The sequence below is a fragment of the Desmodus rotundus genome, chromosome 9 (assembly GCF_022682495.2).
Source record: "Desmodus rotundus isolate HL8 chromosome 9, HLdesRot8A.1, whole genome shotgun sequence".
Taxonomy (NCBI): domain Eukaryota; kingdom Metazoa; phylum Chordata; class Mammalia; order Chiroptera; family Phyllostomidae; genus Desmodus; species Desmodus rotundus.
The window spans coordinates 19937854-19965427 of NC_071395.1; the positions used below are offsets into that span (position 1 = coordinate 19937854).

A 27574-nucleotide genomic window follows, 5' to 3' on the forward strand; every position below is an offset into this window, starting at 1 on the left:
GTTTGTTCTTAAATAAACATTTGTTTTACCTTTTGTCATGTTTTTCCTCCTCCTTGTGTTTTTAAATCTCCCTTTTGTGGCTCAAACTTTCAAAAATACATAGCTTTCGGGTAGATTAGTTACTTCTTTTCCAATGGCATTGGAGATGTTTTATTCCAAGTAGGATGTTGATTCCACAGAAGGCCATTTGAGAGCATTGTCGTGACATAATTCAAGCTGCCCCACACAAAACCACACCTGAAAACAGTGAGTTAGGAGAACCCTGTTAATTATTCAATCTGTGCTTCTTCATTACCTATTGTAGTCCTATATATTTATAGAGAAGTGGCAGAAAGGAAATCACAAATGCTAATGTGAGACTTGAAATCGATCTTACTGTTTTTGTGAAGATGTATGTCTTATAGTACGACCTTGCTATTTGTTCCCTGTGCGCGTATAGACTCTTTCCTTCCAGGCTGTGATTGATATTATCAGCACTAAGGAAGTGATTTCACCACCGTGGGAGTGGGTGCTGGGAGGAGAGGGATGTATTACAGGGATCCTAAATGAGCTCGGTTCAGGTCTGTTTCTAAGTTCAGGAATGGGAAGATTCCACCATCTCAAGAGGTGTCCAGGGCCCACCCGCCCTTCTCTTGGGCAGTGAAAAGGTAGGTTGCTTACATAAGGAAGTGGGTAAGATCTGCCAACGTCGTGGGGCTAAGACTGGAATCTTTTCTGCAAGGCAGTCGCCAGGCAAAGTACTGGCTGCTGTCAAAGTGAGAAGTCCTGGGAGTGCTGTGAGGCGGGAGGGTGGCCTCACAGCCTGGCCCCAGGCAATGGACCCTGTCCATTCCAATGCTCATTCCGGGGGCAGGGGCACTGGGCCATCTGCAGAGCCAACTCAGCTCCCACAGTTCTTGGACCTTCCAATAATGTCCCTCTCAGTGACCCTGGCTGTAATCTCTGCTCTCAGGGCCTTTCTCTCTTTTCTCCTCACACCTTGGAGGGAATTGTTTTTCAGCTGGGCAGGAAACTCTGCTTTCCCCAAACTCAACTTTCTAACATTTTGTCTGTGTTCTGAGTCCCATTATTCTGCTATGGTCCCAGCTTTGGAAAGCAAAGGTGAACAGGACTGATTTTCTTCCTACATTGTTTTCCTTATGAATAGGATAGTTAATGCTAACCTAGCCCGAACTGTAGACCATGCTTGCAAGACCTGGCCTCCACCACCCTCATCACACCTGTCCCCATTCTTGATGTTTTCTTTCTGTTCCTTAGCTGATTCATGTTCTTTCCCTCTAGGAGCCTTTGTCCAGGATGGTCTCCTTATCTCCCCTGCATAGTTAACTTCTACTTACCATTCAAATCTCAGGTCTCAGCTCCAGAAGCTCCTTCAGTGACTCCTGCCCTGACCTAGAGACTAGGTCAAATTCCCACTTTGTGTGATTTTATAGAAGTGGGTACTACTCTTTCACAGGCTCGTTTGTGTCGTCATGGAGTCATGTCTGTTTCCCCCCTAGACTGGCAGTTCCATGAAGGCAGGGACTTTTTTTCACTCTCGCCATTAAATCCTTAGTGCCTAGGCTAATGAGTGATACAGGCTCTCGTGGAGTAAAGTCATTTTTTTTTTCACTACAATCTTTAGAGTCATTAGGCATGAGTCAATTCTATTTGGAAAACCCTGAATTAAAAAGTTAGGTAAGCTACATCTGGACTTGCGAGGGTTTCTCTCGCTGAATAGTTGACCTTGGCAGACAATGATCAAATTTGGAAGAAAAAGACTCAAAGTTGAAATTCCACAGCTGAGTATAACTTGATGTTGTGAAAAGTTATTAGTCTCGGAGTAGACTTAAATTGTACATACTACATACAGTCCAGGAATGCAGAAATATACTTTTTTAAAAAATTAAACTCTACATGACCACAAACCCCCATTTCCATTCAGTACAGAAAACCAACAAACAATGTTTCCACTTAAATATAACTGTCATTTGGTTTAAAACAATTTCTTCTGGCAATTACTCAGACATTGTGAGAATTAAACTCTTCTCCCGCATTACCTCTGGGTACAGGTGCGGCAACCTGTTACGAATAGAAAGGGCACTAGGAAACAGTAAACTAGTCAATATATGGTGGTTACTTCCCCTATAGGAAAAGTAAGATTAGATAGATTCTTGCCTCATACTACACACAAAATAACTCTAAATAGGAAAACAAAACTTGTAAACTAGTAGAAGAAAATACAGAGGAATATTTCATGGCCTTCAGGTAGGGACATGAGGAAAACAATTAGTATAAATAAAAGAAATAGAGTTAAGTGATCTCGATCTGTAAGTGATACCGAAGTGACCTGGCTAGAAAACATACTCCAGTTCCTAATACAAAGCTCTGGTGATGTGACTGACATGAAACAGTCAAAAATCATTCACTTATCTCTATACTAGTAGTAATCAGCAGAAAATGGGAAAATATTCCATTTGCAGTAGCAACTATAAAATATTTAGGAATGAATTAAAAAGGTAGAGGGTATATATGGTAATCTGAAACAGACATGATAATATCAACATTAATTATGTAAATTGGTAAATGTTTGTATTGCATATGCTTTCTTATGCTTTTTAATTAAAATTTTTAAATTTAAAGTACGTCAAATTAATGATTATTCTCCTGTGACATTACACATGAGCCCTCTTTTTCCAAGTTTATCATTGGCTGATTTTACAATAATTGTAAGAAATGAAAGTGGTGGCTCTGCATGGACTTGAGTCTTTTTATTAGTTGCTTAATTGCGTTCCCTTACTTTTTGATAAATAATAATTACATGAACAGTATGAAATTCTCATAGATATTCATTTTAGAGTGTAGGGCCGAGGCAAATACCTCTCAGCAAGTCACTCCAAGAGTTGAGAGGTACAATTCTGGATCTTGGGGGGGAGGGGAGTCGTCCCTCAGTGGGGCAGGTAGAGACATGAAAACCACCCTTATCTGTATGCTGAGTTATCTCTTTTGCAATACAGAGAATAAGGTGTGGTACCAGCCAGGAACACAAACAATGACTTTGCATTCACAACAAGGACAGTTTAGTGGCGTACAAAGAGGAAGTTAGGGGAAAACAAAGGTCTGGTCTTTATTCCTAGTAAAGAAACACAACCAAACTTTTCATTGAGTTCTTCATTCAATAACCTGCTTGTATTTAATAGGTACTATTGGGGAGCTATAAAGCATTTATTCAACCGTCCTACCTTAAAAAAAAAAACAACAACCTACCATCTTGTTAGGATTTGACAGCTAAGAAAAAAATAAAAGTGGAGTGAATTGGGGATCCTATCCTTTTCATTTTCTTCCTGACACACTGGCTGAGGTGTCTCTGATCGAGGAAGTTGACTTCTTTGGACTTAAATGGGGCTAATGCATGAAGACAAACATGTCATTCATAGTACGTTAAACCAGCAAGGCTAGTTTTTCGCCAGTTCAATACTATGCTATAGTTCCTGTTTTACTTGGCAAGAAATTTTATAGTTTTCATAGTGACAGTAAAGATGTTCAACAAAGAGAATCACCAGAGGAGGAGATTTTAGTTCCAGAATTTAAAGTCAAATTTAGAAAACAATCGCTTCAGTTCAGACAAGAAAGTTTGCATACACGCCCATGTAGAAGGAGTTTTAAAAAAGAGTTTGGACTCTGATGCTTCGTTCAAACGTGTATATTTAATTAATCCTCTAAGACATTCAAATAATATTCAGCCTTTTCAATTTAAGCTATTATTGGAGTGCAATCTTTTATCTGCATTCTGAAACATGAGAACTCTGAAAAGCTTTTTGTGGCCCATTTGGTGACAAACGCTGACCTGACATGAACTTCTTTGACAAGAAGCCTATGAAACTGTTGAGCTGTTTAGATCCTTTACATATCTGAGTTCATGTGAATGTTTCCTGGGAAAACATTAACGTTTCCTTGTGCAGTGCTGCCCTGGTTGCTCTGGGGGTGTTATATAATTACAGTATATGCACACACAGTTGTCTTTTTCAAATCGGGGAAATTCTGCATTCTGAAACACACTCCCAGGATTCTGGATAAGGGACAACAGATGCAAATTCATAGCAACAAATGTCCCTGATATGTTCGTTTTGTTACAGGAAATTTATACCTATGTTTGAGTCAGACTTTCTGGGTTTGAATTCTAGTTTTGTCATTTGTCAGTCTTACCTATACTTAAATTTCCTCAGCAGTAAAATGGGCGTGATGACAGTTGAAGTTATTCTGAGAATTAAGTGAAGGGACACACGCAAAACAGAACGATGTCTGGTAATTAATATTGATACCTGTGAGCTATAATGATGAGGGTATTAATTTATATTCCTGACAAGAGTGCACCTAGTTCTCTATGGTCTGGCCTCTTATCAACCTTTATAATCTTGTCTATTGTGATAGACCCCCCAAAGTTATCTTTTCATTTTGCTTACATTTCCTTGATTTCCAGTGATGTTGCAAATATTTTCATACTTTCAGTATTTTTATTCTTAATGGTTTTCTTATCACTTTTTAAAAGATCTTCCCTGTTAAAATATTAAAATATTTGCATTTAAATATATTTTCCAAGTATTTGCAAGTTTGTTTCCTTTCTCTCCCTCCCCTTTTTTCCTCCCTCCCTCTTTCCCTCCCTTCCTCCCTTCCAGTCTAATGCCTTTAGGATTCATTTTGACGTATGACTTAAAAAAAAAATCCTATAGTTAGCCAGTTATCCCAATACCAATTATTGAATAATTCACCTATTTAACCACTGATTAAAAAGTATTTTATTTGTTCTTTCATGTCAAATTTATTGTCTTTTTCTAGACATCATGTATTATTCCTTTGATGACCTATTAATTCTTTTTATATTTTATTTATTTATTTAATCCTCATCTGAAGATATCTTTTCATTGCTTTTAGAGAGGAAGGGGGAGGGAAAAAGAGAAACATCGATATGAGAGAGAAATGTGGACCAGTTGCCTCTTGTACATGCCTCGAGTGGGGACCAAACCCTCAACCTAGGCATGTGCCAGGAATTGAACATGTAACCTTTTGGTTTATGGGACGATGCTCTAAATAACTGAGCTGCACCCACCAGGGTAATTCTCTTTGTTATGCCATATTGTTTAAACTTCTGTTAAATCAAATAGTACTTGTTTTCCAAAAATTTTTAGATATTGATACATAGTATTTATTCTTCTAGGTGAAAATCAGAATTATTTTGCAAATTTTTCAATAAATCTGCATTAGGATTTTGATTGGGATTAAGGTAGAGGAAAGATATATTTCAATATTGAGTCTTGACATTTATTCAAGGATATTGTATATTCCTACATTGATTGTTAAGTTTCATAAACTTTAACGTCCTTCCTAACAACTGTAGCTGATTAACACATTCTGAAATAGACATTCCCTTTTAGTTTGTAGCGAATTCAAAACTGAATTAATATGTGAATGCCTTTATTGGTACTAGGTAGTTGTTATGAACTGAGTGTTCTTGTTCTCTTGAAAATTCATGTTGAAGCCTTAACTCCAGCCCCCTTCCCCCTACCCACAGTGTGATGGTGTTTGATTCAGAGTTAGGGCCTTTGGGAGCAAATTAGGGTTAGATGAGGCCATGAGGGTGAAGCCTCTACGATGGGATTTGTGCTCTTATAAGAAAAAACACTGGGAGAGCTTGGTCTCTCTCTCTTCCTCTCTCGGTACTGGCACAAAGAAGAAGTCATGTGACTACCTACAAACCAAGGGGAGAAAGGGGAGACCCTCACCATAAACTGACCATGCTGGCACCCTGATCCCAGAAGCCAGCCTCCAGAACTATTAGAAAATAAATTTCTGTTGTTCAAGCCGCTCGGTCTACATGGTATTCTGTATTGTGTTATGGCAGCCCAAGCGGACTGCTACAGTAGTGTTTGTATGACTTCATCATCCCCCATACTCTGGATTACCATTGGCTTCACAACCCAAGGAAATAGTGCAATCGAATGAAACAATGTCCTTACAGAAAGGGCTCCTTTGTGATGAGTACTTATTTTATAAAATTGCTTTACACAAGGAGCAATTCAGGACAAATGAAGGCTTTTAAGTCATTTATTCCCTATTCAAAATGAATAAATTTTTAGTTCTACAGATAAATGGCATATTTCTAGAAATGTTGACTTCCCTACTTTATCACACAGAAGAATGCTAAGAAGATTTGTCATTGAAGTTTAGTGACCAAAGTGTTAATAATCGGGCATATCTGGAAGTAGTAACAAAAGCACCTTTCCAGTCATTCCTTATAGTCGTGAAATTGTTTAGAATTTGCTAAATGTATTAATATGCAAAATATTCTTTCCCGAAAAGAAAATCAAATGAAGTGTCAGCCTCATTTTATGGATGGAGCAAATAGTTCAGAGAAATGAAATGTCTTTTGCAAGGTAGCATAAAACTAGGGCTGAATTTAATGTGTTCCATTCAATGAAATTATTTTCTGAGAACTTACTGGGTGCATACTATGGCCCCAACCTAGGCCTTTATCTCCTGTGGTGGTAGGAACTCTCAGCAACAGGTGTAGCTTCTTGGCTGCCTTATGCTACCCCATCCTTAGCTCAGGTTAGCTCCTGGTGCTCCCAAAACATCCACCTGCCCCTGGACTCTGAACCTGTGAGCAGATGAGTGGTGATGACTCTCCTAATGGGCAAATCCCTCTTTGCCAGTCTCTACAGAGCTGCTACTGGGCCAGTAATTGAAAAGGGTTTCTCTTGACATCTGAAGTGTTTGCTTGGGAAGCTCTCCTTCAACTCTTCCCTACCCCAATTCATATCCTCCCCACCCCCGCCAATTATTCTGCTTTGTACACAGTAAAAGGGATGTTTGACATCTGTTTTTAGGTCCAAATGAGAGGACAGGCAGGCAGCATGAAACCCACAGGCCTTGATTTACTCAGTGTCCTACTTTATCCTACTTTAAACCTTTTACTAGCAGTTCAGTAGCCATTGGCAGTGAATCAATGTCCCAAGTTCAACATAAGATATGTTGTTCCATGAAGTAGAAAGAGGTAAAAACATTAGAACAGCAGGAATTCATAAGGCAAGAAACAATGAAAATAATACCACATTTAATTGAAGAACAGGTGAATTGTGAGTCAAGTTGTTTTTTGAAAAGACACATGGCGTTTAGTCCCTACTTGTATTGACTGCATAGAGAAGATAAACCGGGAGCAAGGTATGCGGTGCAACTTTCTCTGTCCTGGAAAAGTGATTTTTAAAAATGTTTTGTTCTGAAAGTTATTTAAATCTGCATATCTTGTGAATTTAATACAAAAGCTCACAACATTAGCAATGTAAAGTTGATCTTTGAATTTAAATCTGCAGGCATCTTTTTCTAATTCTTTATATAGTAACCTTGTCTTACTTGATAATCTTTAGATTCATTATGCCCCAGAAGTTTAAAAAAAAATCATATCCTATAGGGGAAAAAGGAATAGATGCTTTCAGTACTTTGGAAATATTAAAGTTGTTTTAAATATTTTCAATAGAACTCCACTGGAACCTGTGTGTTAGAATAGTATAGCATTACCAAATCAAAAGATAGACCAGTATTTCATTATTCATAGTGTTCCCAGGAGAGATCTTGTGAATAGAGCTATCAGCACAGATTCAGCATGCTCTCTGAAATCCTTCGCCCTCAGGGTCCTAAAAAGGAAAAATACTAGAATTTTCTTTTATACAGTATAGAAAAGAAGCATAAAGTTATATAGATAGTAATAACACAGGACTATGTGACAGGGAATTAGTGCATTTTAGTTTGGGCTCTGAGATTTTAACCAAATATTTTGGTATTTTCAGATTTTAATTTCTGCATCTGTAAAAATAAAGATAATAATTCTTATGTCATATGGTATCTGGAATGATCAGAATGGAAATATTTCATACCCAAATGTTACGAAGTGGAAAAAGCAGGGAAACAATTGTTGAGGACTCAATACGTGCCAGGTGCTATTGCTACAGCTGGGGCTCTGAAGAGCCACTGTAGGTCCATGACTCTGCCACACTAAAAACTTAAATCATTAATAAGAATGCCTTTAATTAAATTTAAATAATACATATTTCACTGTAAAAGAAACTATCTTAATTTTAATACATTTTTAAGCCTCGCTATTACAAAATCTCAAAAGCAGAGTAAATTAACAGTGGAAAATAAAGACACTTTCTATAAATATTTCCTTCCAAATATGTCTTTTGTTATCACACTAATAATAATTCATATTAAAAATAATCTGAATAACATTGTATATTTTTTCAAAATACTTTTCAAATGGAATCCTAAATTAGTTATAAGTTAAATAAGCACACAATTTATAATTTGAAAATAGAAAAGCCTGACACATTGTTATATTTCTCCTGTTTAAAGACTTTTATAGATGAAGAGTAAATGATTTTTACAATATTTTTAAACATTCTGTAGACAAAGCTTCCTCAAACAGATTTTTAATCCAAAATATTACTATGGGGGTGGAGGGAGGGATTAAATACATTAGAATATGCTGAAAGGACAACTCAGTTTTTCCTAAAAATAAAACTCAGTAAAATCAAGAAAACAATTAAATATTATAGATTGTAAGCCTCAGCTGTTAAAATTAGAAAACTAAGAACCACATAAGGTAGTTTCTTTTCTAGTAACAGCATATGTAACCTTCGTATTTACTTTTTAGAGTAGTCTTAATAAAATATAAATATCTTAAGAGTTTAGTAAATGTTTCAATAATGTACTTTGCTATTAGACATACATACAAGTATTTAGGAAGAATCCATATCATCTTCTGGTTATAGATTTTAAAAATCTGCTAAGGTCATAGTCTTTTGTTTGACCTTATGTAGAAATAACTTGCACATAGTTAAGATACATTTGTAATCATTTTGGTGTATAATTGGGTAAGATTTTATTTTTAGTAGTGTTTTATAATTTCTTATTAGGAGGATTGGCTAGTTGTGAGAAAAATTAAGTAATTTAAAATTAATACTTGATATTAAGAGTCTAGTTATTAAGGGTCTAGTTATATGTGGCATATATGTATTAAAAAACAAATACCAAAGCAACAATAGATATTTTGTTTCTCAGAAGAGGTAGATAAAATATTCTGGAACATGATCTGAACATTCAAAAAAAAGGAAATAGCAATCACTGATTCAACCTGTATAGATCAGACAGCTGGAGAATTTTTTTATTTTTAACATATATACCATATTTCTCAAGTACAAGGTCTCTGACATACATTTCTACTTTCCAAAGCTTGCTAATTTTAAATTCAAGTTTCTCATTTACTTCATGTTTATTTAATCTGCCCAGGGAATTTTTCTATTCAGATCAAAGACATCTGCAGGTAAACCAAAGACTACTAATTCTTCATTTTTTATGTTTAAGTGGTATTTTCCTTTTATATACCTCATATAGTAAAATACATCAGGAAAAGCTATTGCTCTTCAGATGTTATATAATAAATTATTACTTAGATGACAAAGAGTTAATAAAAATTTCAAGGTCTGCTAAAGAATTATGAAGCTCATCATTCATATCTTGACTTCTAAGAAAACTTTTGAGAGTATCTAAAGCAGCTATTGCCTCCGTTTTTGATGGTAAAGGAAGTTCAGTTCCCAGAGATCCACCATCACCCTCTTCATCGGAAGTATAAAATCCAGTCTCGTCTGATTTACTTTCTTTGGTCCGCACCGCGTCACCATTTGGTGCTGCTTCACACGTCTCCAGGTCATCGTCCAGGGCAGCGTACTCTTCTATGGATAAACCTTCAGGAAACTCTACTCCGGCTGCTTGGGCGTGGGCAACCAAATCGGGACCGGTGTCGGCCTCTGCATTTGTCTTGTCGCTTTCTCCCTGTTGAGATTTGAATCCTGCCTCTTCATAGCTCTTGACGATGGTCTCAGGGGTTACAGCCCTCCAACAGAGATGCAAGGTATCAACTGCATCCAGGAGGGAAAATGTAAATTCTTGGCTGCCTTCAACAGAACTTAGAAATTTCTTGATAAGACAATGTCGATATTTGATTTTAAGGCTTTTAATAACACCTTGTTTCATAGCTATAAATTTGGAAGACAAACACGATGGAAAAAATGCTAACTCAATGGACTTTAGGTTCTTTACCTCTGGATGTGCAGGAAAAGAATCAACAAAAATGACTACTCTTCGTTGCTGGGCTTGAAATTTCTCATCAAGCTTCCGCATCCACTGTTCAAATACATCTGAGGTCATCCATGCCATTCTGTTAGCTTCATAATACACAGGCAATGATTTTATACCTTTGAAACAATGTGGATTTCTGTTTTTCCCAATGATAAGCAAAGGAAGTTTCTCTGAGCCATCCATGTTTGTCCCAACCACCAGAGTTACTCTGTCTTTGCATAACTTTCCAATTGAGCATGTTTCTCCTTTAAATGCAAATGTGTTTGTAGGCAACATTCGATAAAGCAGCCCAGTCTCTTTTATATTAAAAACATTTTTAGGATGATAATCGTTTAAATAATAAGGAAGTACATTTTGGTGCCAAACAGTTGAGGGGTCTACTGATACACCTGTAGCTTCTACAGGCTGAGCTCTGAATACTAAGCCATACCTGGATTTAAAGCGATCCAGCCATCCATTACTGCACTTAAAATCATTATGTCCCAGTTTCTGGGCAAAATCATTAGCTTTTAGACGCAACATTGGACCATTAACTGGCACATTGAGACACTGAGCAATTCGATACCACCTCATTAATGCCTCTTCCAGATCTGTGTAGAAAGCAGTTCTCAGTCTTTTTCTCTTTGGATCAAATCTCAGAGATTCGAAAGCTTCTAGAACTTTGTCTTTATTCTTCATAATAGAAGACAAAGAATTTTTCTTTATTCCATATTCAGCTGCAATCTCTGCTTTTTTCTTGCCACTTTCTACTGCATTTATGATGTCAATCTTTTCTTCAATGGACAGACTTTTCTTTTTTTTCACTGTTACAGGCAGAGCTGAGGCATCTGCAGAAGCTTCTGCCATCTCACCCAGTGCTTAGAGAGAGATTTCTCCTCTTCCTGGTGTCTGTTTCTTTAATTAAGTTGCTTTTCCAGTATGACACCAGTTGCTGCTCTTTCTCCCACTTCATATATTAAAAGTTGGTACTAAGTCTTATTCCTTAGGAAATTGATGACTAAATATATATTATTCAATAATTTAGAAGAGAAATTTCCTTCCGAAGACCTTGTGTAGCACAGTTTATATTATAGTTTATTCAGAGTTCCAGAACTAAGCTAAAATAGAAATCTCATTATGTCAGACCTGTCCAGTCCTGCTGATATATTTTTGGAACTTCAATCCTTTAAGATGATCCATTTTATCCATGCGGGCATTAAACCTCCTGTTAATTCTTCACAAAAGGCCTCAGAGATAAGAGCAAATAGCATTCAGAAATTTTCATGCAAAATGTTACCCATTAATTTCCAAGTCTCTTCAGGGCGGAGAAGAAAACAGTAGAATCCTTCTAGGGCATGACCACGGACATATCTTCTGTCTCTTGAAAATGTAAAACAAAACAAAACAAAAAATAAACCCCAGCATTTTTAGCAATGATATGCCAATTGAATATCAAAAAGAATATTTATACTAATTAGTTACGGTTTTAATACTAAAAAAGAATGGGAGCACATTTCTGAAAATACAATAACCAAAGCAGGAGAAATGCTTACCTTCGGAAGGGCCTCTGTAAAAAGCTCTCTAGCTCTGCTCTGTCATTTGAATTTTCACTTGCCTTTGCATGGTTTGTAATATATACTTCTGAAATAAACCAGACAAATTTAACCTGTTTTGAAAACGTGGGCTTACCAAAATTAAAGAACTAAAAATGATGCTGGATGTATCTTTGGTGGCTATTTTTTACACGCAGTCACAGACTGCCCCCTCTGACTTCTCCAAAAGAAAAACATAGTCAGACAGCAGTCACAAGGTCCAACTTTTAATAGCACATGGGAGACAGTGTCTCCTTTATCGGAATCTGGTAGAAAATGCTGCACTAGGCCCTGGCTGGGTAGCTCCTTTGGTTAAGCGTTGCCCTGATACACCAAGGTTGCAGGTTTGATCTCTGGTCAGGGCACATACAAGAAGCAATCAATGAAGGCATCAATAAGTCAAACAAAATTGATGTTTTTTTTCCTCTCTCTCTTTCCCATTCTCTAAAATCAGTAAATAAAAATTTTTTAAAAATGCTTCATTAAAAATCAAATCAAGTGATTTCATTAGATTAAAAATCTAAATCTTATTCTATCTAAATGTGTAAAAACCTAACTTTTTAAAAATTAATTTGACACATTAAGCAGATGCACAGAAGCCAGAAAAACTTGACAAAATGCATAGGAGTAAACAAATTATTAAGAGGGTAATGCAGAAAAAGACCTAGACTAAGAATAAAAAGGAGAGTAACCGTGGGTCTTAACCTCCCCACTTCCTTACCTGTAAAATAAAGGCCTGTCATAGTGTAAAGATACGGGCTTTGGGCTAGACACACCTGAGTTGACAGGTGACTCTGCCACTTAGCACTTATGTGATCCTGGGTGGTTTACTTAACCATTTGACCTCAGTTTTCTTATTTGTAAAATAGGGGTTAACTATAGCACCTGCCTCCTAATGTTCTTGCGCATTCAATGAGATTCACTGAGAGCATGTAAAGCACTTAGCAGAACATTTAGCACCTTACAAGGTGTTCAGTGAATGTTTGGTGATGGTACCATCATTCTTATCTTCTCTCTAATGTCCCTTTTGTTATGTCAGTATATAAAATTCTGGAATTTTACTGTGCAGGGTTGGCAAAAGTAAGTTTACGGTTTATTCTTCTATTATCACTTATTATATTATTTGTTGGTATTACTTATCATTTTCCATACAAACAACAATAACCCGACTTTTGCCCATCCCTGTCTATATACTAAAAGCAAAGTCTCCTAAACCAAACAGTTCTGAATCTGCAGGCTTCAGGACTACTGCAGACCCAGACAACAAACTGATTTGATATGTGGGTGTTACTGCCGTGTGAAATAGTGTGGGTGCTCCATCCTTCTAGTTCTTCTCTCTGTCCTCCTGGATTTCAAGATGACACATGCATTTTATTTTACACAAAATTTATTTTAAAATTTTTTGTCAAAATTCCTCTGCTTCTGTTGTCCAAATCAAAAAAGTAATTTTTGTCATGGGAATTACAACCAGTATGGGAGTTTGCTGTTGTTATTGTTATTGCAGGAAAGAGCTTAACAATTATTATGAGAGCCTAGGCTTTAGTTTCCAAACTGTTTTACTTCCTATATTCCAAACAACTCAGGAGGAAGGTACAACTGGATTTCGAAACTCAAACAGTTATAATGTGCTCGAGTACAGTCTGGAATCCAGGCTCTGCCTAATGTCAAGTCAACCACGCTTCTCATTATGTCATAGTGTCCCTGAACCACGGTGGGGTAGCCTCCTCTGATAACAGTACGCATTCCACGCCCCAGCACCAAGCCAAGTCAGCATTTCCAATGCCTATCCAAACCGAGCAACCACGTAAAAGGGCAGCATCAGACGCCCACAGAACAGGCCATTCTGAATTCTGTGAACACAAACAACAACCAAGGGAAGGACCTGACCGTTCAACTAAAAAAGCAAGTGCTAATATAAGGGATATCCCGAACATTTTTGTGCGATTTCCTGTAAATCTACAGTTATTTCAAAATAAAAATTTAAAAATATCTCACTCTAATTAGGAAGATACCAACCTTCGGAAATTGAGGTAGCAAGAACCAACTTTTAAGAAAGGCGAAACCAAGCAAAACTACTCTTCAATCTGCCGACTTCACTCTCACTTTTCTTTTATCCTTCCTCTTTTTTCTTTCTGCCTTATTTCATTTGTCAGAAAGAAACCCTACTATCCCAATTACAAGGATTACAGAAAAAGAAACTCAAATTTCCTCCCTTATACCATCTCAAATGAAGCAATATAATCTGTATAATCAGAGATTACTGGTTATCTTGATCAAATTGATAGGCGATATGTTCATTTAGGGAGGTATTAATTATCTTTTCTTATAGGTAATAGTATGTATTTCCTTTTAAAACAGTAGTCAAAACCACAATATTCCCTGGTAAGATACAATATATCTTTATTCCTGAAATAACCACATTTCTAATGCTAAATTGGAGAAGCTAGACTTTTTCCCTAGAAAAGAATAAGGCACCTACAGCCTAATCAATGAGGCTGACATTTTGCATTCTCCCACAATATTACATCTGGGAATATGGCAGCAGCTAGTATTTCTCAGAATTATTCATTCTCTCAGTTAAGCCCATTCATCATTCTACCCCTTGAAAATATCACAGTAGAGAAATGCTGTACTACCCATTAGGGCCTATTTTCTCTTTGTGAACAATAAAGCTAACTAAAGAAAACAATGGTCAATTCCACTGGGAATAATGGAAATGTAAATCTTCTTTCAAAGTAGGAGATACCTCTTTGGTTTTGGTTTTTGCCTGTCAGAATGGTAGTACCTAATGTTTTCTTGGATGCAGTAACACAGGTTATTAGAGGCGTACAGATTGGTACAAAGCTCATGGAGGGCGAATGAGCAATATGTTACAAAAACCTTAACAATGTGCATAACTTTTATTCAGCAAGTCCATACCTAGGATTTATTACCCCCAAATACTTATCGATACAAAAATAATCGCGTTTGCAAATGTATTCATTTTTGATTGTTGCATAACAAAATTACCACACATGTAGTGCTTAAAACAAGAGCCATTTATTATCTCACAGTTCTGTGGGTCAGAAGTCCAGGTGGGCTCAACGGGGTCCTCTGCTTAGGGTCTCCCAGGCGGAAATCCAGACGTCAGTCATGCGGGACTCTTATCTGGAGGCTCTGGGGAGTAACTGGCTTCTGAGCTCATTCAGGTTATTTGCAGACTTCAGCTCTTTGTGGCTGTAGGACTGATGTCCCTGGCTTTTTGTTGGCTGTCAGCAGAGACTGCTCTCAGCTCCTGGAGGCCAATGTCAGGTGCTTGCCTGTGGCTTTCTTCATTACAGTAACAGAGAAGCTTCCTCTTGTCAAATCTCACTCACACTTCCAATCTCTCTGACTTCCGCTGCTGCGACCAACAGGAGAAAACTCCCCGCTCTTAGGAGACCCATGTAATCAGTTCAGGGGCACCCAGGTTAGTTCCCCTTTGATGAACTCAAAGTCAACTGATTAGTAGCCTCAATTACCATATTCTGCTGTGTAAAATGTGTACTTTTTTACCCAGATTTTTGAGGGAAAAATAAGGCTGCGCATTATACATGGCATAATGATTATATACCACGGGTAATAATAATCTCATGTGTCATGCGCACAGATACGTGAGTGTGCATTATACGTGGCAAAATATGGTACATTCTGAAAATCCTTTTTTAATGTAATGTAACATAATCGTGGGAATGATACCCTATCGTGTTCCAGGGGAGGGAATTACACAGGACGAGGATCACTGGAATCATCGTAGAATTCTAGCACACTATAAGGTTCCCCAGTCGTTTCATAATTACAGACAAGACTGGAAATAACCTAAATGTGCAACCCAAAGCATTAGATAAATAAATTAAGGAAAATCTTTATGCTAAAATACTACTGAGCCACTAAAGATTCTTCAATGATGTGAGGAAAATTGAATACTGTATTAAGTGAAAAAAAGCAAAACATAAAACTGTATACCAACAAATAGAACAGATACAAAAGTTACATGAAGCCAGAGGCTCATGGCTACTCCTAGAGTGCTTAGTGCTCAGCCAAAAAAAAAAAAAAAAAAAAAAGGTTCTAAGGATTTGTTAAATAAATGAAGAAAAAATATATACACTGAAAAAAGGCAATAACTAAAATGTTAAATGTTAACTCTAGGTAATGGAATTATGAATAACTTTAGTTTTTTTCTCTTTGTAGTTAAAACAATGTCTACTCTTCTCTTCTACTCATTCTACTATTCAGGGACTTCTTTAAGTGTTCTATTAATCAACTGGGACTCAAATCAACGATTTGGACCAGAAGGAAGAAATAAACATTCAACTGAAACAGAATGAAGAAATGGAATTCAAAAAAATGAGAGGCTTAGGAACCTCTAGGAGAACTTTAAGCACTCCAACCTCCAAATCATAGGGGTGCCAGAAGGAGGAGAGGAAGAGCAAGAAATTGAAAACTTATTTGAAAACATAATGAAGGAGAACTTCCCCAATCTGGCAAAGGAAATAGACTTCCAGGAAGTCCAGGAAGCTCAGAGAGTCCCAAAGACATTGCCCAAGGAAGCACACAGCACGGCACATCATAATTACATTACCCGAGATGAAAGATAAGGAGAGTATCTTAAAAGCAGCAAGAGAAAAGGAGACAGTTACCTACAAAGGAGTTGCCATTACACTATCAGCTGATTTCTCAAAAGAAACTTTACAGGCAAGAAGGGGCTGGAAAGAAGTATTCAAAGTCACGAAAGGCAAGGACCTATATCCAAGATTACTCTATCCAGCAGAGCTATCATTTAGAATGGAAGGGCAGATAGAGTGCTTCCCAGATAAGGTCAAGTTAAAGGAGTTCATCATCACCAAGCCCTTATATGAAATGTTAAAGGGACTTATCTAAGAAAAAGAAGAAGATCAAAACTATGAACAGTAAAATGACAAACTCACAACTATCAACAACTGAACCTTAAAAAAACAAAAACAAAACAAAACAAAAACAAACTAAGCAACACAACTAGAACAGGAACAGAACCACAGAAATGGAGATCACTTGGAGGGTTATCAGTGGGAAGGGGGAGGGGCAGAATGAGGGAAAAGGTAGCATAAATGGTAGGTACAAAACAGACAGGGGATGTTAAGGATAGTATGGGAAATGGAGAAGCCAAAGAACTTGTATGTGTGACCCATGGACATGAACTGAGGTCCGGGAATGTGGATGGGAGTGCGGGGTGCAGGGTGGAGAGGGATAGAGGGGGCAAAAAATGGGACAACTGTAATAACGTAATCAATAAAATATATATTTTTAAAAAGTGTTCCATTAATCAGTATCTTCTAATAAAGAATTTGTTTCTAGAGAATTATACCGTGTAATCAGTAACTAAATATTCCTCCATGAAAAGGGAACTGTGATGTTCCCATTACAGTGATGAACTTATTACATTACCAGAATTCCCCGAAAAAAGATCTGGAGGTAGCACCCTTTTCTTTCTGTTGAGGAAATAATATTGATAAGTAGTATACAGTAATCAACATCTGAAGCAAAGAAACAAGGTTACATTCATATTTACTTCATTCATAAAGGAATAATAGCAATGTCCTTTAACCTGTTGCCTCTTTTCTTCTGGTCAATAAATGAAAGGTAGGCTGCTAGAGTTCCTCACAAGCTAAATGAATAAATGGTACCTGATTATTTGAAAGCTGAATAATGGCCAATAATAGTACAAAGGTAAGTAAGTAGAAAATCCCCCGTCATAGGCATACTTGGCAGGCAGCTATTCCCTTTTTCTTATCTCTCCAAATACAATTGCCAACTGAGAGAAAAGTAGTTATCTATTCTTCCTAAAAACTGGCAAGTAGAATTCCCTAAGCTCTAGAGGGAAGGGGGGAGAGAGACAAAGGAGGAGGAGGAGGAAGGAGAGGGAGGGGAGGAAGGGAGGGAAGGAGAGAGGGAAGGAAGGAAGGAAGGAGAAAGAGGAAAGAAAGGAGGGAGGGAGGAAAGGGGTTAAGGAAGAAATAAAGGAAAAAAGGAAGAAAGGAGGGAGGAAAGAAAGAGGAAGGGAAAAAATGTTTCCATCTAAGCAGGGCTAGGTTTTAAATAAGGTCTTTCAGATAGTATGAAAAATTTCCCAGAGAAAGTACATAGAATTTCACTGTTTTCCATCGCTAGCTGAAGTGGCTTCCAGTGTTTTCTTCAAGCCAACCTGCCTTCTAATTTCCCTTGGAGCAGGAGCAATCAATGGTAAGATTAATCCTGTACATAGCCTCGTACAGCATAACACTGTGTATGAGCACTAATCATACACAGGACCAGGATCACACTAGACTAAAAAGTACCTGACATGAATAATAATACCTTCACCAAGCAGAAGTTAGCAGTAGTTCCAAGTGGGCTCAAGTCCATCAGAATCTCTATCAAAACCATTAGCAGCTTCCAAGGACACCATCCAGGTAAGGAAAAATAACTAAAGCAAGTGTCCACCTTTCTAACATAAGAAAGCCTCTGTAACAGACTAGTATTTAAACTAACTGTAATGAAGCTACACGCCCTCAAACTCAAGACAACTAGCAGGAATCCTTAGGGCACCAGTCAGCTCAGACAGAGTTCAGTACACGTCACTCAAGCACCCCCAGCACTGCCCTGCACCTCCTCCGCCTGGCCACCCGCTTGGAACTTAAGAACACTTGTACTTAGCTACCAAATTCCATTCGGTTTCTATACAATAAGAGCAGTAGTTATTCTAATTGGGATCCTTTTCTTTATAACTGAGGAGACTAACAAGATGGCTTTGAATAAAAAAGTCCACAGTAAGCTGTAGAACTTAGTTACAGTTTGAGTGAATATATTGGCATATATTCGCTCTTTCCTTTTAAGAACAGAGCCATGTAAGATAAGGGTCCTTTATACACAAATTTATGTTTTGGGATTTCAGCACTGTTTTTTGCCAGAGGAGGTGTCCTGGAGATTTCAGAATATAAATATTGTTATTTTACCTTTGAAATATTTATGGTGTCATGGGTATTTACTATTCGCGGACATGGGGAAGGTATCTGTACAGGGATACACTGTACTGTGCACTGTGTTGAAACGCCCTAGAAATTTGAAGAGGCAGAGTCTGCCTTAAATAAGTTATGACATAAGTTATGAAATACATCTTGTTAGAGAATGTAACAAGGAAAGGCAGGTGAGAAATATGGTCTAAAGAAGGATAAACTCCAAGGAGTACACTGTTACCTTTCGCTTTTCTACAAGTGAAATGGCGGGGAAAAGAGCAGCCACGGCTGTCAAAAGAAAAGCAGTGAAGAACCTTGAAGGGAGACGTGTGTGGGCGAACCAACTGTGTGTACGGTATGTAAATGAGCTTCCCGTGTGTCCAGCGCCACGGCGGAGCCATACATTCCCTCCATTCAGCGCTGGAGCTAGGGAGAGTATCCCGAGTACAGTCTGGGGCCTCAATTTAGGAAACTACAAAGGGCTCTAAGAGAAGGAATTGTTCGATTTCTGCAGACAGGGCAGTGATCTTAAGTAACGGGCAAACAAAGAAAGCAGAAATCAGTTGTATGGATAAAGTGGGAGAAGCAGGAAAGAGAAGTATCGGGGACCCACTGTCAGCGAGGGAGCAGAGCAGAAAGTGATCACAAAGACAGAGCAAGTAACAAGAACACAGGGAAGCGGGGCGTAGGTGGTCTGGTCTTCCTGAAAGGCGTGAGCGTGAGTGACGTAGCTAGAGGGGGCTCTCCAGGCACTGAAGACGCGGGGGTGAGGCGCCTGCATCCCAACTGCTCTCCAACCCCGCATTCCCTCCACCCTCCCACCGCCCGCGGGACTGGAACAACCTCCGTACTCTCCCGCAGCTGAGAAAGAAGCTTTGGCTCTCCGGTGATTTGCGTGGCGGCGATCTACGTCCACTTCCACCCTCCCGCCACCGGCTCACCGTCTGTTGGGGGAGATGCCTAATGCGTGAGGCTGGGGTGTGTGAGGGAGAAAGAAGAATGCTGAGGACTCCTGGAGACCTCCGACCATTCAAGATCGGGCCCGCGCGCCCTTCGGCAAGCTCCCAGCTCTGGCAAGTGCGTCGGAACCCGCGTACACACCCCTCTGTGATCTCCTGGCAGCCAGAAAATTACCAGGGCAACAGCACCAGCGGAGACCCGGATGTGGTTGCTAAGGCCGCAGCGAGAGGGGCGGGGCCCGCCTCCCGGAGAGGGGCGGAGGGGTCTCGTGGGAGACGCGCTGGCACCATAGAGTCGTGGCCGGCTGGGTGAGATTGAGGGAGAGAGAGGACGTCCAGAGCCTGGGATAGCGCCACTTCCGGTTTCCTCACTTCCGGCCCCGCTGTTCGCGTCGCAGGTCGGGTTGGGAGGCCCTGGGTCTGTGTCCTCGGCGGTTGGTCAGTGAGAGGCTGTGACAGCTGCAGTAGCTTCCCGCCCCCGAGAAGCCGAGGTGCGTGGGGGGAGGGGAAGAAGGAAAAGGCCTAGGTCGCGTTTCCGCTCACTCCTTCCCAGGGTTAAGACCATTCCGGAGAGCAGCGGCAAGGATTATCCTCGACGTGAGAGCTGCCGGGTTCCCAGCACACAGGTGAGGGCGGAGCTGGCCCACCTGGAAAGAGGCGGGGGGAAGGCTGGTCTGAGTGGTTGGCTGTGGCGGACCCGTTGCCTCTGGGGTTCCGGACATGCACAGGACACTTCTATGCTCAGTCTTTGCCATATCTGCCCTTTCTGCCAGATCGTTGGTTTCTGCCCTTTCGTTCCTCCAGTCCTCCCTAAGTGTGTCCCCCGAAATAGCTGGGCAAAGAGGGAGACCCGGCCCTTACAGGGCGGCACCCTCTTGGCTTTGCATGCATTGGATGGGAAGAGGGGTTGCAGAATTCAGGTCTTTCTCGATTAAGTCTCAGAGTGGGCCACTTTCAGGTTTGGTGTCCATCCTTTACTTTTCTGCCTGCATCCCCCACATCTTTTCTCCCGCATTGAGAGAAGGGAGACAGTGATAGTCCCTCCGAGAGGTTCTCCGGGGAGTAGTGCAGGAGGAGAAGCCTTGCTTAGGAAATGTCCCAAGCCTGACTGCTCGTGGGAACGTCCGAGGAATGCTGGAGTTTGGGGGAGAGGTTGTGCTGTCGTCTTCTCGTCCGTTCCTCTTTGCCAAGTTGCTGCTGTTTACGTGTCTAGGAAAAGGAGAGATTTTTTAAAGAACAGTTTCTAGATGCTTTTTTCTTTTACTTTATTGTTACTTCCTTTTTTGTTCTTATCCTTCTAGAGCATTTTGATCTCAAAAAGTGTGCAGTTTACACTTCCTGCAAATCCTTTAGCCACCTCCCTTTAGGATTTCTGTTTCCGTCCCTTAGTTGTCTCCTAAAGTGTATACTTTCTCTAACTTGGTTCTGATTTGATAAGGAAAAATGGAAGATATGTAAGACTTTTCATAAACTTGATCTTTGACCTGCAAGGGTGTGTTCACGTTTATCACTTAATTAACTTCATTGGCATGTGCACCGGAACTGGTTACTTTAAATCAGTTCTGTGTTAAGGCTGCAGGAATTGGCCATGTCGTTGCTGCTCTCTCAGAGTGATTACAACACACTATATGTTAGTACTGTTTTAATCCACTTTTTCCCCATTTGTCCTGTTCGTTTTCCTCACCCAGCATGACCAACACCCTCTCCCAGCCACCACATCTGATGCTAGAAAGTATTTCTAATCTTATTTTCTGGATTAAAATCTATGCCTCACTTTCATTCTTTTTCAAAGTGATAAATTATCTTAATCTTGGGTTATGTCTGTGACTCAACCCCAACTCCGAAATTATGTGCAAAGTTTTGTTTGAGTGCATTTTGGGGTTGGGGGAGGGTCCATTCTTTTTATCACATTCTCAAAGGAGATATATAACCTCCAGAGAGTGTGTGTATGTGTGTGTATATGCAACATATATATATGGTGTGTATATATATGGGGTGTGTGTGTGTGTGTATATATATATATATATATATATATATATATATATATGGTATAGAACCCCCAGATGTATACCTATGTCTTAGTGTCTTGTTGAAGTTAATGGAAACTTTTTTGGGGGGCTTTATTTTTCAAATTGTGAATAGCTTGTTTGGGGAGAGTAGAATGCAGAGATTCTAGCTTTATACTGAAATCTCTAACTACTTCAAAACATAATTGTTTCTAAATTCCTTCCTACACCTAGAGAAGGAAGTAAGATTGCCTACTTATTTCCTGATTTGTGGTTCTGAGGTTTCTTTTTAGGGATAGCTATTTGTGGCCAATGCCATGAAGATCCAGTGTGTTTATAAATTAATGTGTTTATTAGTTTTTAAATGCGTATTATGTATTGCCAACCTAGGTACAATTCAGTGTAAAAATGTTAAATTCTTATTGTACTCTGCATTCATTTTCTTGTTTTTCACTTTAGGCATCCACTTTGGGCCTTGGCTTTGACCAAAAGGCGGGGCAGATAAGATGTTTGCCCTTAGGAAGGGCAAATAAGATGCTTCATAGTGTTGTCTATAAGCTTTCAACATACTGCTGCTTATCATAACGTCCCCTTTCCCACTCTTCTATAATAGGTATATTAATGATTGTTCTCTTTTGAGTCAGTTAGTATCCTTCCAAACCTAATGCAAGTTTAGAGTGCATATTTGAACTTACTGACTAGGTCATGCAGTGTTTGTCCATTAAAGATTAAATTTCTAAATGGTTTACATTTGTTTTATAGAATGTTAGAACTTGAAGAGACCTATACAGCTTCTCATAGTTTGTATAGAGTAACCAGTTTCTTCTGCTCACAAAATAAAATAATTTTCTAACAGCCTCACTTGAGGAGGAGCAGAAAACATAATTTTACAAAGAGTAAATTATGCTATATTAGTTTCCTTCTAATGTAATGATGACGTCAGAAGATGGGGTGTTACATCTAACAGCGTAACAACGTTTAACATTCATTTGCTTACTTTGCGCCAGGCATTATGCTACATGCTTTACGTGATGATCTCATCTGATCTTCACAGCATCCTCAGAAGGCAGCTAAAATTCCCTTGTTTATGGATGAAGAAACTAAATGATTATTAAGAAACTAAATGATTAACTAAGGCTAAAGTAATCTCAGGATACACAGACGGAGCCAGAATTGAACCTAGGTTGTCTGACTCCCGTTCGTGAGCCCTTAGCTACTCCTCTGGACAGCTTCTGTCATATTTCTTTACATCTTGTTTGGCCTGAGTTAGCGGTATCTCACCTGATTTTTTTGTCAGACATTAAGAAAATAAGATCTTTTCCTTTACTAATCTACAGCGGATGAATACTTGGTTGAAGTCATACCACAAAGGAGGACAAAAAAATAAATTTGGAGTGTTATTTGATAGACTTTTCCCTTTGGGATGGATATAAAGTTTTGTGTGTGTTATGATATATGAGGAGGAGAAGATGTGAAAATAAAGATTTTTAAGTAATAGACTCAGCATTGTGAGAGTCTAGAGGTATAAATACAGGGTCCGGCAGAAGTTACCCCTGCCTGAGTGTGGTTAGTAGGGTAATAATACGGGTGTAGTAATTTATAGTTTTAATTTGATCATTTCAGCTAAAACGTCATACGGTGTGCTTGAGTGTGATACTGTTATGTTACAGAATTACATGCTTATGATTTTGTAATAAAGATTTTATAATAAAAAAGCATTATTTGTGCCAGACCCTGTATATTCCAGAATGGTAAACTTGGGATAGAGTAAGGAATAAATTCAGGATGGAGGAAGGAGTAAATTCAACAGAGAATTTAAAATAATACAGCTATGAATGAAGAACTAAAAGTATGTGTACAGACTGGAAAGAGTGGTTGCACGTAGTATGGAAGATGATGACTTAGGGACCGTGAAGGTCTAGAAGTCAGATATGGACCAGCATTAGTTCTAGCATGTATGAAGAATACTGTAAAACAAGAGATTCTGAAAATAATTTTATCTTTGGTCTCGACTAGCTTTAGGCTGCCATGGGAGCCACTGAATACCCATTGCAGAGCCTCAGCTATTCACTACTAGACAAAAGTATATATTTTCTTTCCTTTATTTCTTTTCTCCTTGTTCCCTCTATCTTACTGTTATTCCCCTCTGCTCCATTACTTCTAAACCTTTGTCTTCAGATGGTTATAGGCAGGTGTTGCTGGAAATTGCCATACTTTTGTGAAAATGTGGCATTATCTTTGCCAGTTCTCACCAAAGAGCTTTTGTTTTCTATCATTCTTGTGTATCTCTGACAGCTTTGGGCTAGCAGCTCTTCAATGTTCAGGCTTGATCCTCTTTTACCCTTCGTGACGCTGCGACACCCTGTCTTTGGAGCAGGATCCTAAGAGTAGCAGAGTTGGATGGTGAATCCTAAATCATCCAGGGGAAAGGGTAAGTTAGCCAGCTCATTTCTGCTAGCGTGAGATAGTGCTTTCAAAGAGGGTTTGCAGACTTTCCTGCATCATGGCACACATGGGAAATGATTGTATTTGTATGACAGGCTGTAGCCAGGCCCTCCCTGGCTTGCTGAAGTCTGAGGAGGGTGGAGAGAGTGGGTCAATATTTCAGCACATCTGTGATCCATTCCCAGCACACTGAATGGAAGGAAAGTTTTGCCCTAAAGAGGAATCTGTCACTCTTTGTTTAATACCTTTGTTTATTCAGCATATAATGATTTACAAAGCACTTTGACGCACAATTTCATTTTATTTTTATTCTACTTATGTCAGGACTTTATGTTATGTAGGTAGGACAGATAACACTACCATGTTAGACATGAAGAAATTGAGATTTTTAGATCGAGTTCTTTGTATGAGGTCACACACCTAATAAGGGATGGCTCAGGTAGTCAAAACCCAGGTGGAAAGAGTCCTTGGGGGTTAAGCAGTGGCAAGTGACCTGCAGAATGGCCGGGACCCTACCTGTTTTGTTTCAGAGTGCTTGCTACCTCCAGCATCTAGGACAGCTCTAGGCACGTAGAAGTTCATAATAGCTGTCATTTATTGAGTGCTACTCTGGCTAGGCATTATGCTTTATAAATGCTATCTGTGTATTAGGAATTCTTACTTTCTAATAACAAATGAAGGAACAGGTATAAAAACCAGCAGGAATATTCAGTCCAAGGTCACCCAAGTAGCAGAAAGAGAACTCAAGACTCGGTCACTGAAGTTGCTTGACTCCAAAGCTTGTACTCTTCACTATAGTGACTAAATGATTTTAGGACATTGCAGAGTAGAGATTGGATTCTAATTAAAGTGTGTGACATTGGTGACAAGAGGGTGATGATGAAAGGAAGATAGGCAAGTGGACTGTTAAATGTGTCTTTTTAGCAGTTTTGAGGTAGAATTCTAGAGACGATGACTATGTAATCGGATTTCCAGGGTATTTGGGGATGGGTGTGGAGTAGGAGAGAAGTACATGTGCTAAAACTCAGAGAGTAACTTGGTCAGTGGTGCTACAGGCACTACTAACTAAAGGCTTAAAAATCTGGATCCTCTTTATGTATGTGGCTAATGTTAATTGTAGAGTATTTCCTAAAGGTGTGTTTACAGATTATTTTTATTTTCCTCTTTCTGTATTTCCTAATTGTTCTATATGGCATGTTAATTATACAAGTAATATATATTCTGGAAATAAAAGTTCAAATAATATAATAAGCCGATGGAATGAGAATTTCTACTTCTCTAATCCCTCTAGGCCCCACGCACACTCCTAGTTAATTCACAAGGTAGTTGTTGGGGATTCAGTGAAGTACCCGAGGAAGCACTAAACCCATGCTAATACCATATGCCTATTTAAATTAGTTAAAAATAGGATTTAAAAAACTCAGTTCCGTAGTCACACCAGGCACATTTCACGTGCTCAGTAGCCCCACGTGGCTCGTGGCTGTTTTACTGGACGGTGCAGGTATAGATCCTTTACAGTAACACTGGCCAGTCCTGCTGAAACTTTGGGACACTGTGCAGTTAGTGACACAATTACTATACTATTGAACCAAGATTTTAAAAATCTCTGTCTAGCATTTTTTGTATTAGCTGATAAAATATTGCCATGTTTTCTCTCAGCTTTTTGTTTTAATTAAGTACAGATGGTCAAAGTCTGATGTTGTTCCTGGCTATTTGGGGGCATCCTAGAAAAGTTAGCTGCTTTTCTAGGATGAAGATGTCAGCTTTTCTAAGAGCATAAGTGTTTTCTATCCCCTTTGAACTCTAGAACTATGTATCTTGCTTTCCAGTTGGCACCCTCTTGAATAAAGGTATCTCAAATACAATATGTCTAAGACTAAACTGATTCCCCTCTCACTCCTCGCCCCTCAAAAAACCCCAAATGTTGGGCCTCTTTCTTTGTTCCTTATTTCAGTGAATAGACTCCATCATCTTTTCTGTTGTAAAATTCAGAAAAGTAGGAGTGATTCTTAACAACTCTCTCTCCCTGATATATCCAGTCTGTCAGGTTTCATTAGTCTTGAATCTGTTTATTTCTTCCCATTTCTACTGCTACCCCTTTAGCTTGTTACTATCATCTTGCCTGAAATATCTACAGTAGCCTGAATTCTTGTCTGTGTACTTCCGTTTGGCCCCTCTCTCATCCGTTATCCATCCTGAAGGCACAGTGACTTATTCTGAAACACACATCTATTGTCACTGTCCACTCCTCTTCCCCAGTCTTTCTATGGCTTCCCATTGCTTCTAGGGTACAAACGAGACTCCTTAACAGGGCTTAGTCCTCTAGCCGTCTCTTTTACCGTGTTCCGTTTAACTGTCCACTTCAGCCAAGCTAGCCTTGTGTTAGTCCTTGTACTTGTCTTGCTCCTTACCATTACAAGGCCTTTCCTTCCTGTCTGGACCACTCATTCTTTACTTTACCTTTGCTCGTCTCCTGGCCATCATCCTTCACACCTCAACTGAAGTTTTGCTGTAACCTCCAGGTTAGGTAGTGACATCATACATTTACCCCAGTTCCAACTTACATTTGCTTGTGTAACTGTATGATTGTCTTTCTCTTCACTGCCTCCAAACTCCATGAAGACAGGAACCACAGCTTGTTTTCCTTTTTGACCCATTGTTGAATCCCTGAATCCTGGCTCAGTGCCCGACACCTAAATATTGGTTGAATTGCCAAGTTGATGTTATTAAAGATTTCAGTTCATGGATTTTTGTAATTAGGATTTTGATATTAATATTTATAAATACAGCAGACAATAGAGTAGTAGTAAAACTGCCAGTTATACTACTTTTTTAAGTACATGAAAGCAAATTAGTATTTTACTAATGCAAACTTACATTATTAATTGTTGAAAACAATTATTATAAAATATAGCACAGTGTTCTTAGATTACGTTATGACAAACTCACATTTTAGAACAGTTTCAGATTTACAGAATTATCACAGAGACAGTGTAGCGAGTCCCACATACGCCAAGCCCAGTTTTCGCTGTCACTAACATATTACATTGGAATGGTACATTCGTCACGATTCCCGAACCAATATTCGTACATTATTATTAACTGACGTGTTCAGATGGCCTCAGTGTTCTCCTAATGTTCCTGTTCCAGGGCCCCACCCAGGATGACACACTACATTTCATTGCCACGTGTCCTCTTGTTTCTCGGATGCCTTGCTTTTGATGACAAGTTGATAGTTTTGAGGATGATTGGACAGGTATTTTGTAGACTGTTCCTCAGGTGGAATTTGTCTGGTGTTTTTCTCATGATTAGTCTGGGCGGTGTGTTTTCAGGAGAAAGACAACGGAGGCAAAATGCCGTTCAAGTCCCGTATCAGGAGTATACACTGTCAAAGTGCCTTAGCACTGCTGATGTTAAACTTGATCACCTGGTTG

General features: G+C 39.0%; 2 protein-coding genes across 16 annotated transcripts in view; one reads left to right on the forward strand and one right to left on the reverse strand.

Annotated features, from left to right (window-relative positions):
- Positions 1–6891: 6891 nt before the first annotated feature.
- On the reverse strand, positions 6892–19949 carry TIGD4 (tigger transposable element derived 4). Of its 8 annotated transcripts, XM_053930628.1 has the most exons (5): positions 19672–19920; positions 17184–17227; positions 14793–15123; positions 11703–11790; positions 6892–11529 (listed from the first exon to the last, which is right to left on the reverse strand). In XM_053930628.1, the coding sequence occupies exon 5, from the start codon at positions 11014–11016 to the stop codon at positions 9478–9480; it is 1539 nt and encodes a 512-aa protein (XP_053786603.1). In that variant the 5' UTR covers positions 11017–11529; positions 11703–11790; positions 14793–15123; positions 17184–17227; positions 19672–19920; the 3' UTR covers positions 6892–9477. The 8 variants fall into 8 exon arrangements, with proteins under 8 accessions (XP_053786603.1, XP_053786605.1, XP_045058168.2 ...); XM_053930630.1 differs by lacking the exon at positions 17184–17227; XM_045202233.2 differs by lacking the exon at positions 11703–11790.
- A 96-nt stretch (positions 19950–20045) lies between these two features.
- Positions 20046–27574, forward strand: part of ARFIP1 (ARF interacting protein 1) — an 85525-nt gene continuing 77996 nt past the window's right edge. For 2 of the 8 annotated variants that reach the window (XM_024569280.4, XM_071219161.1), the window contains exon 1: positions 20054–20315. The gene's annotated coding sequence lies outside the window, so the exon portion shown is untranslated. Of the gene's footprint in view, positions 20316–27574 lie in introns of all 8 variants that reach the window. The other 6 variants (XM_024569281.4, XM_071219162.1, XM_053930631.1 and 3 more) reach the window with 6 other exon arrangements.

What these genes read in the sequence shown, in the direction of transcription:
- TIGD4 (XM_045202235.3), bottom strand. Translation starts at nt 11,016, where the DNA reads ATGGCAGAAGCTTCTGCAGATGCCTCAGCTCTGCCTGTAACAGTGAAA.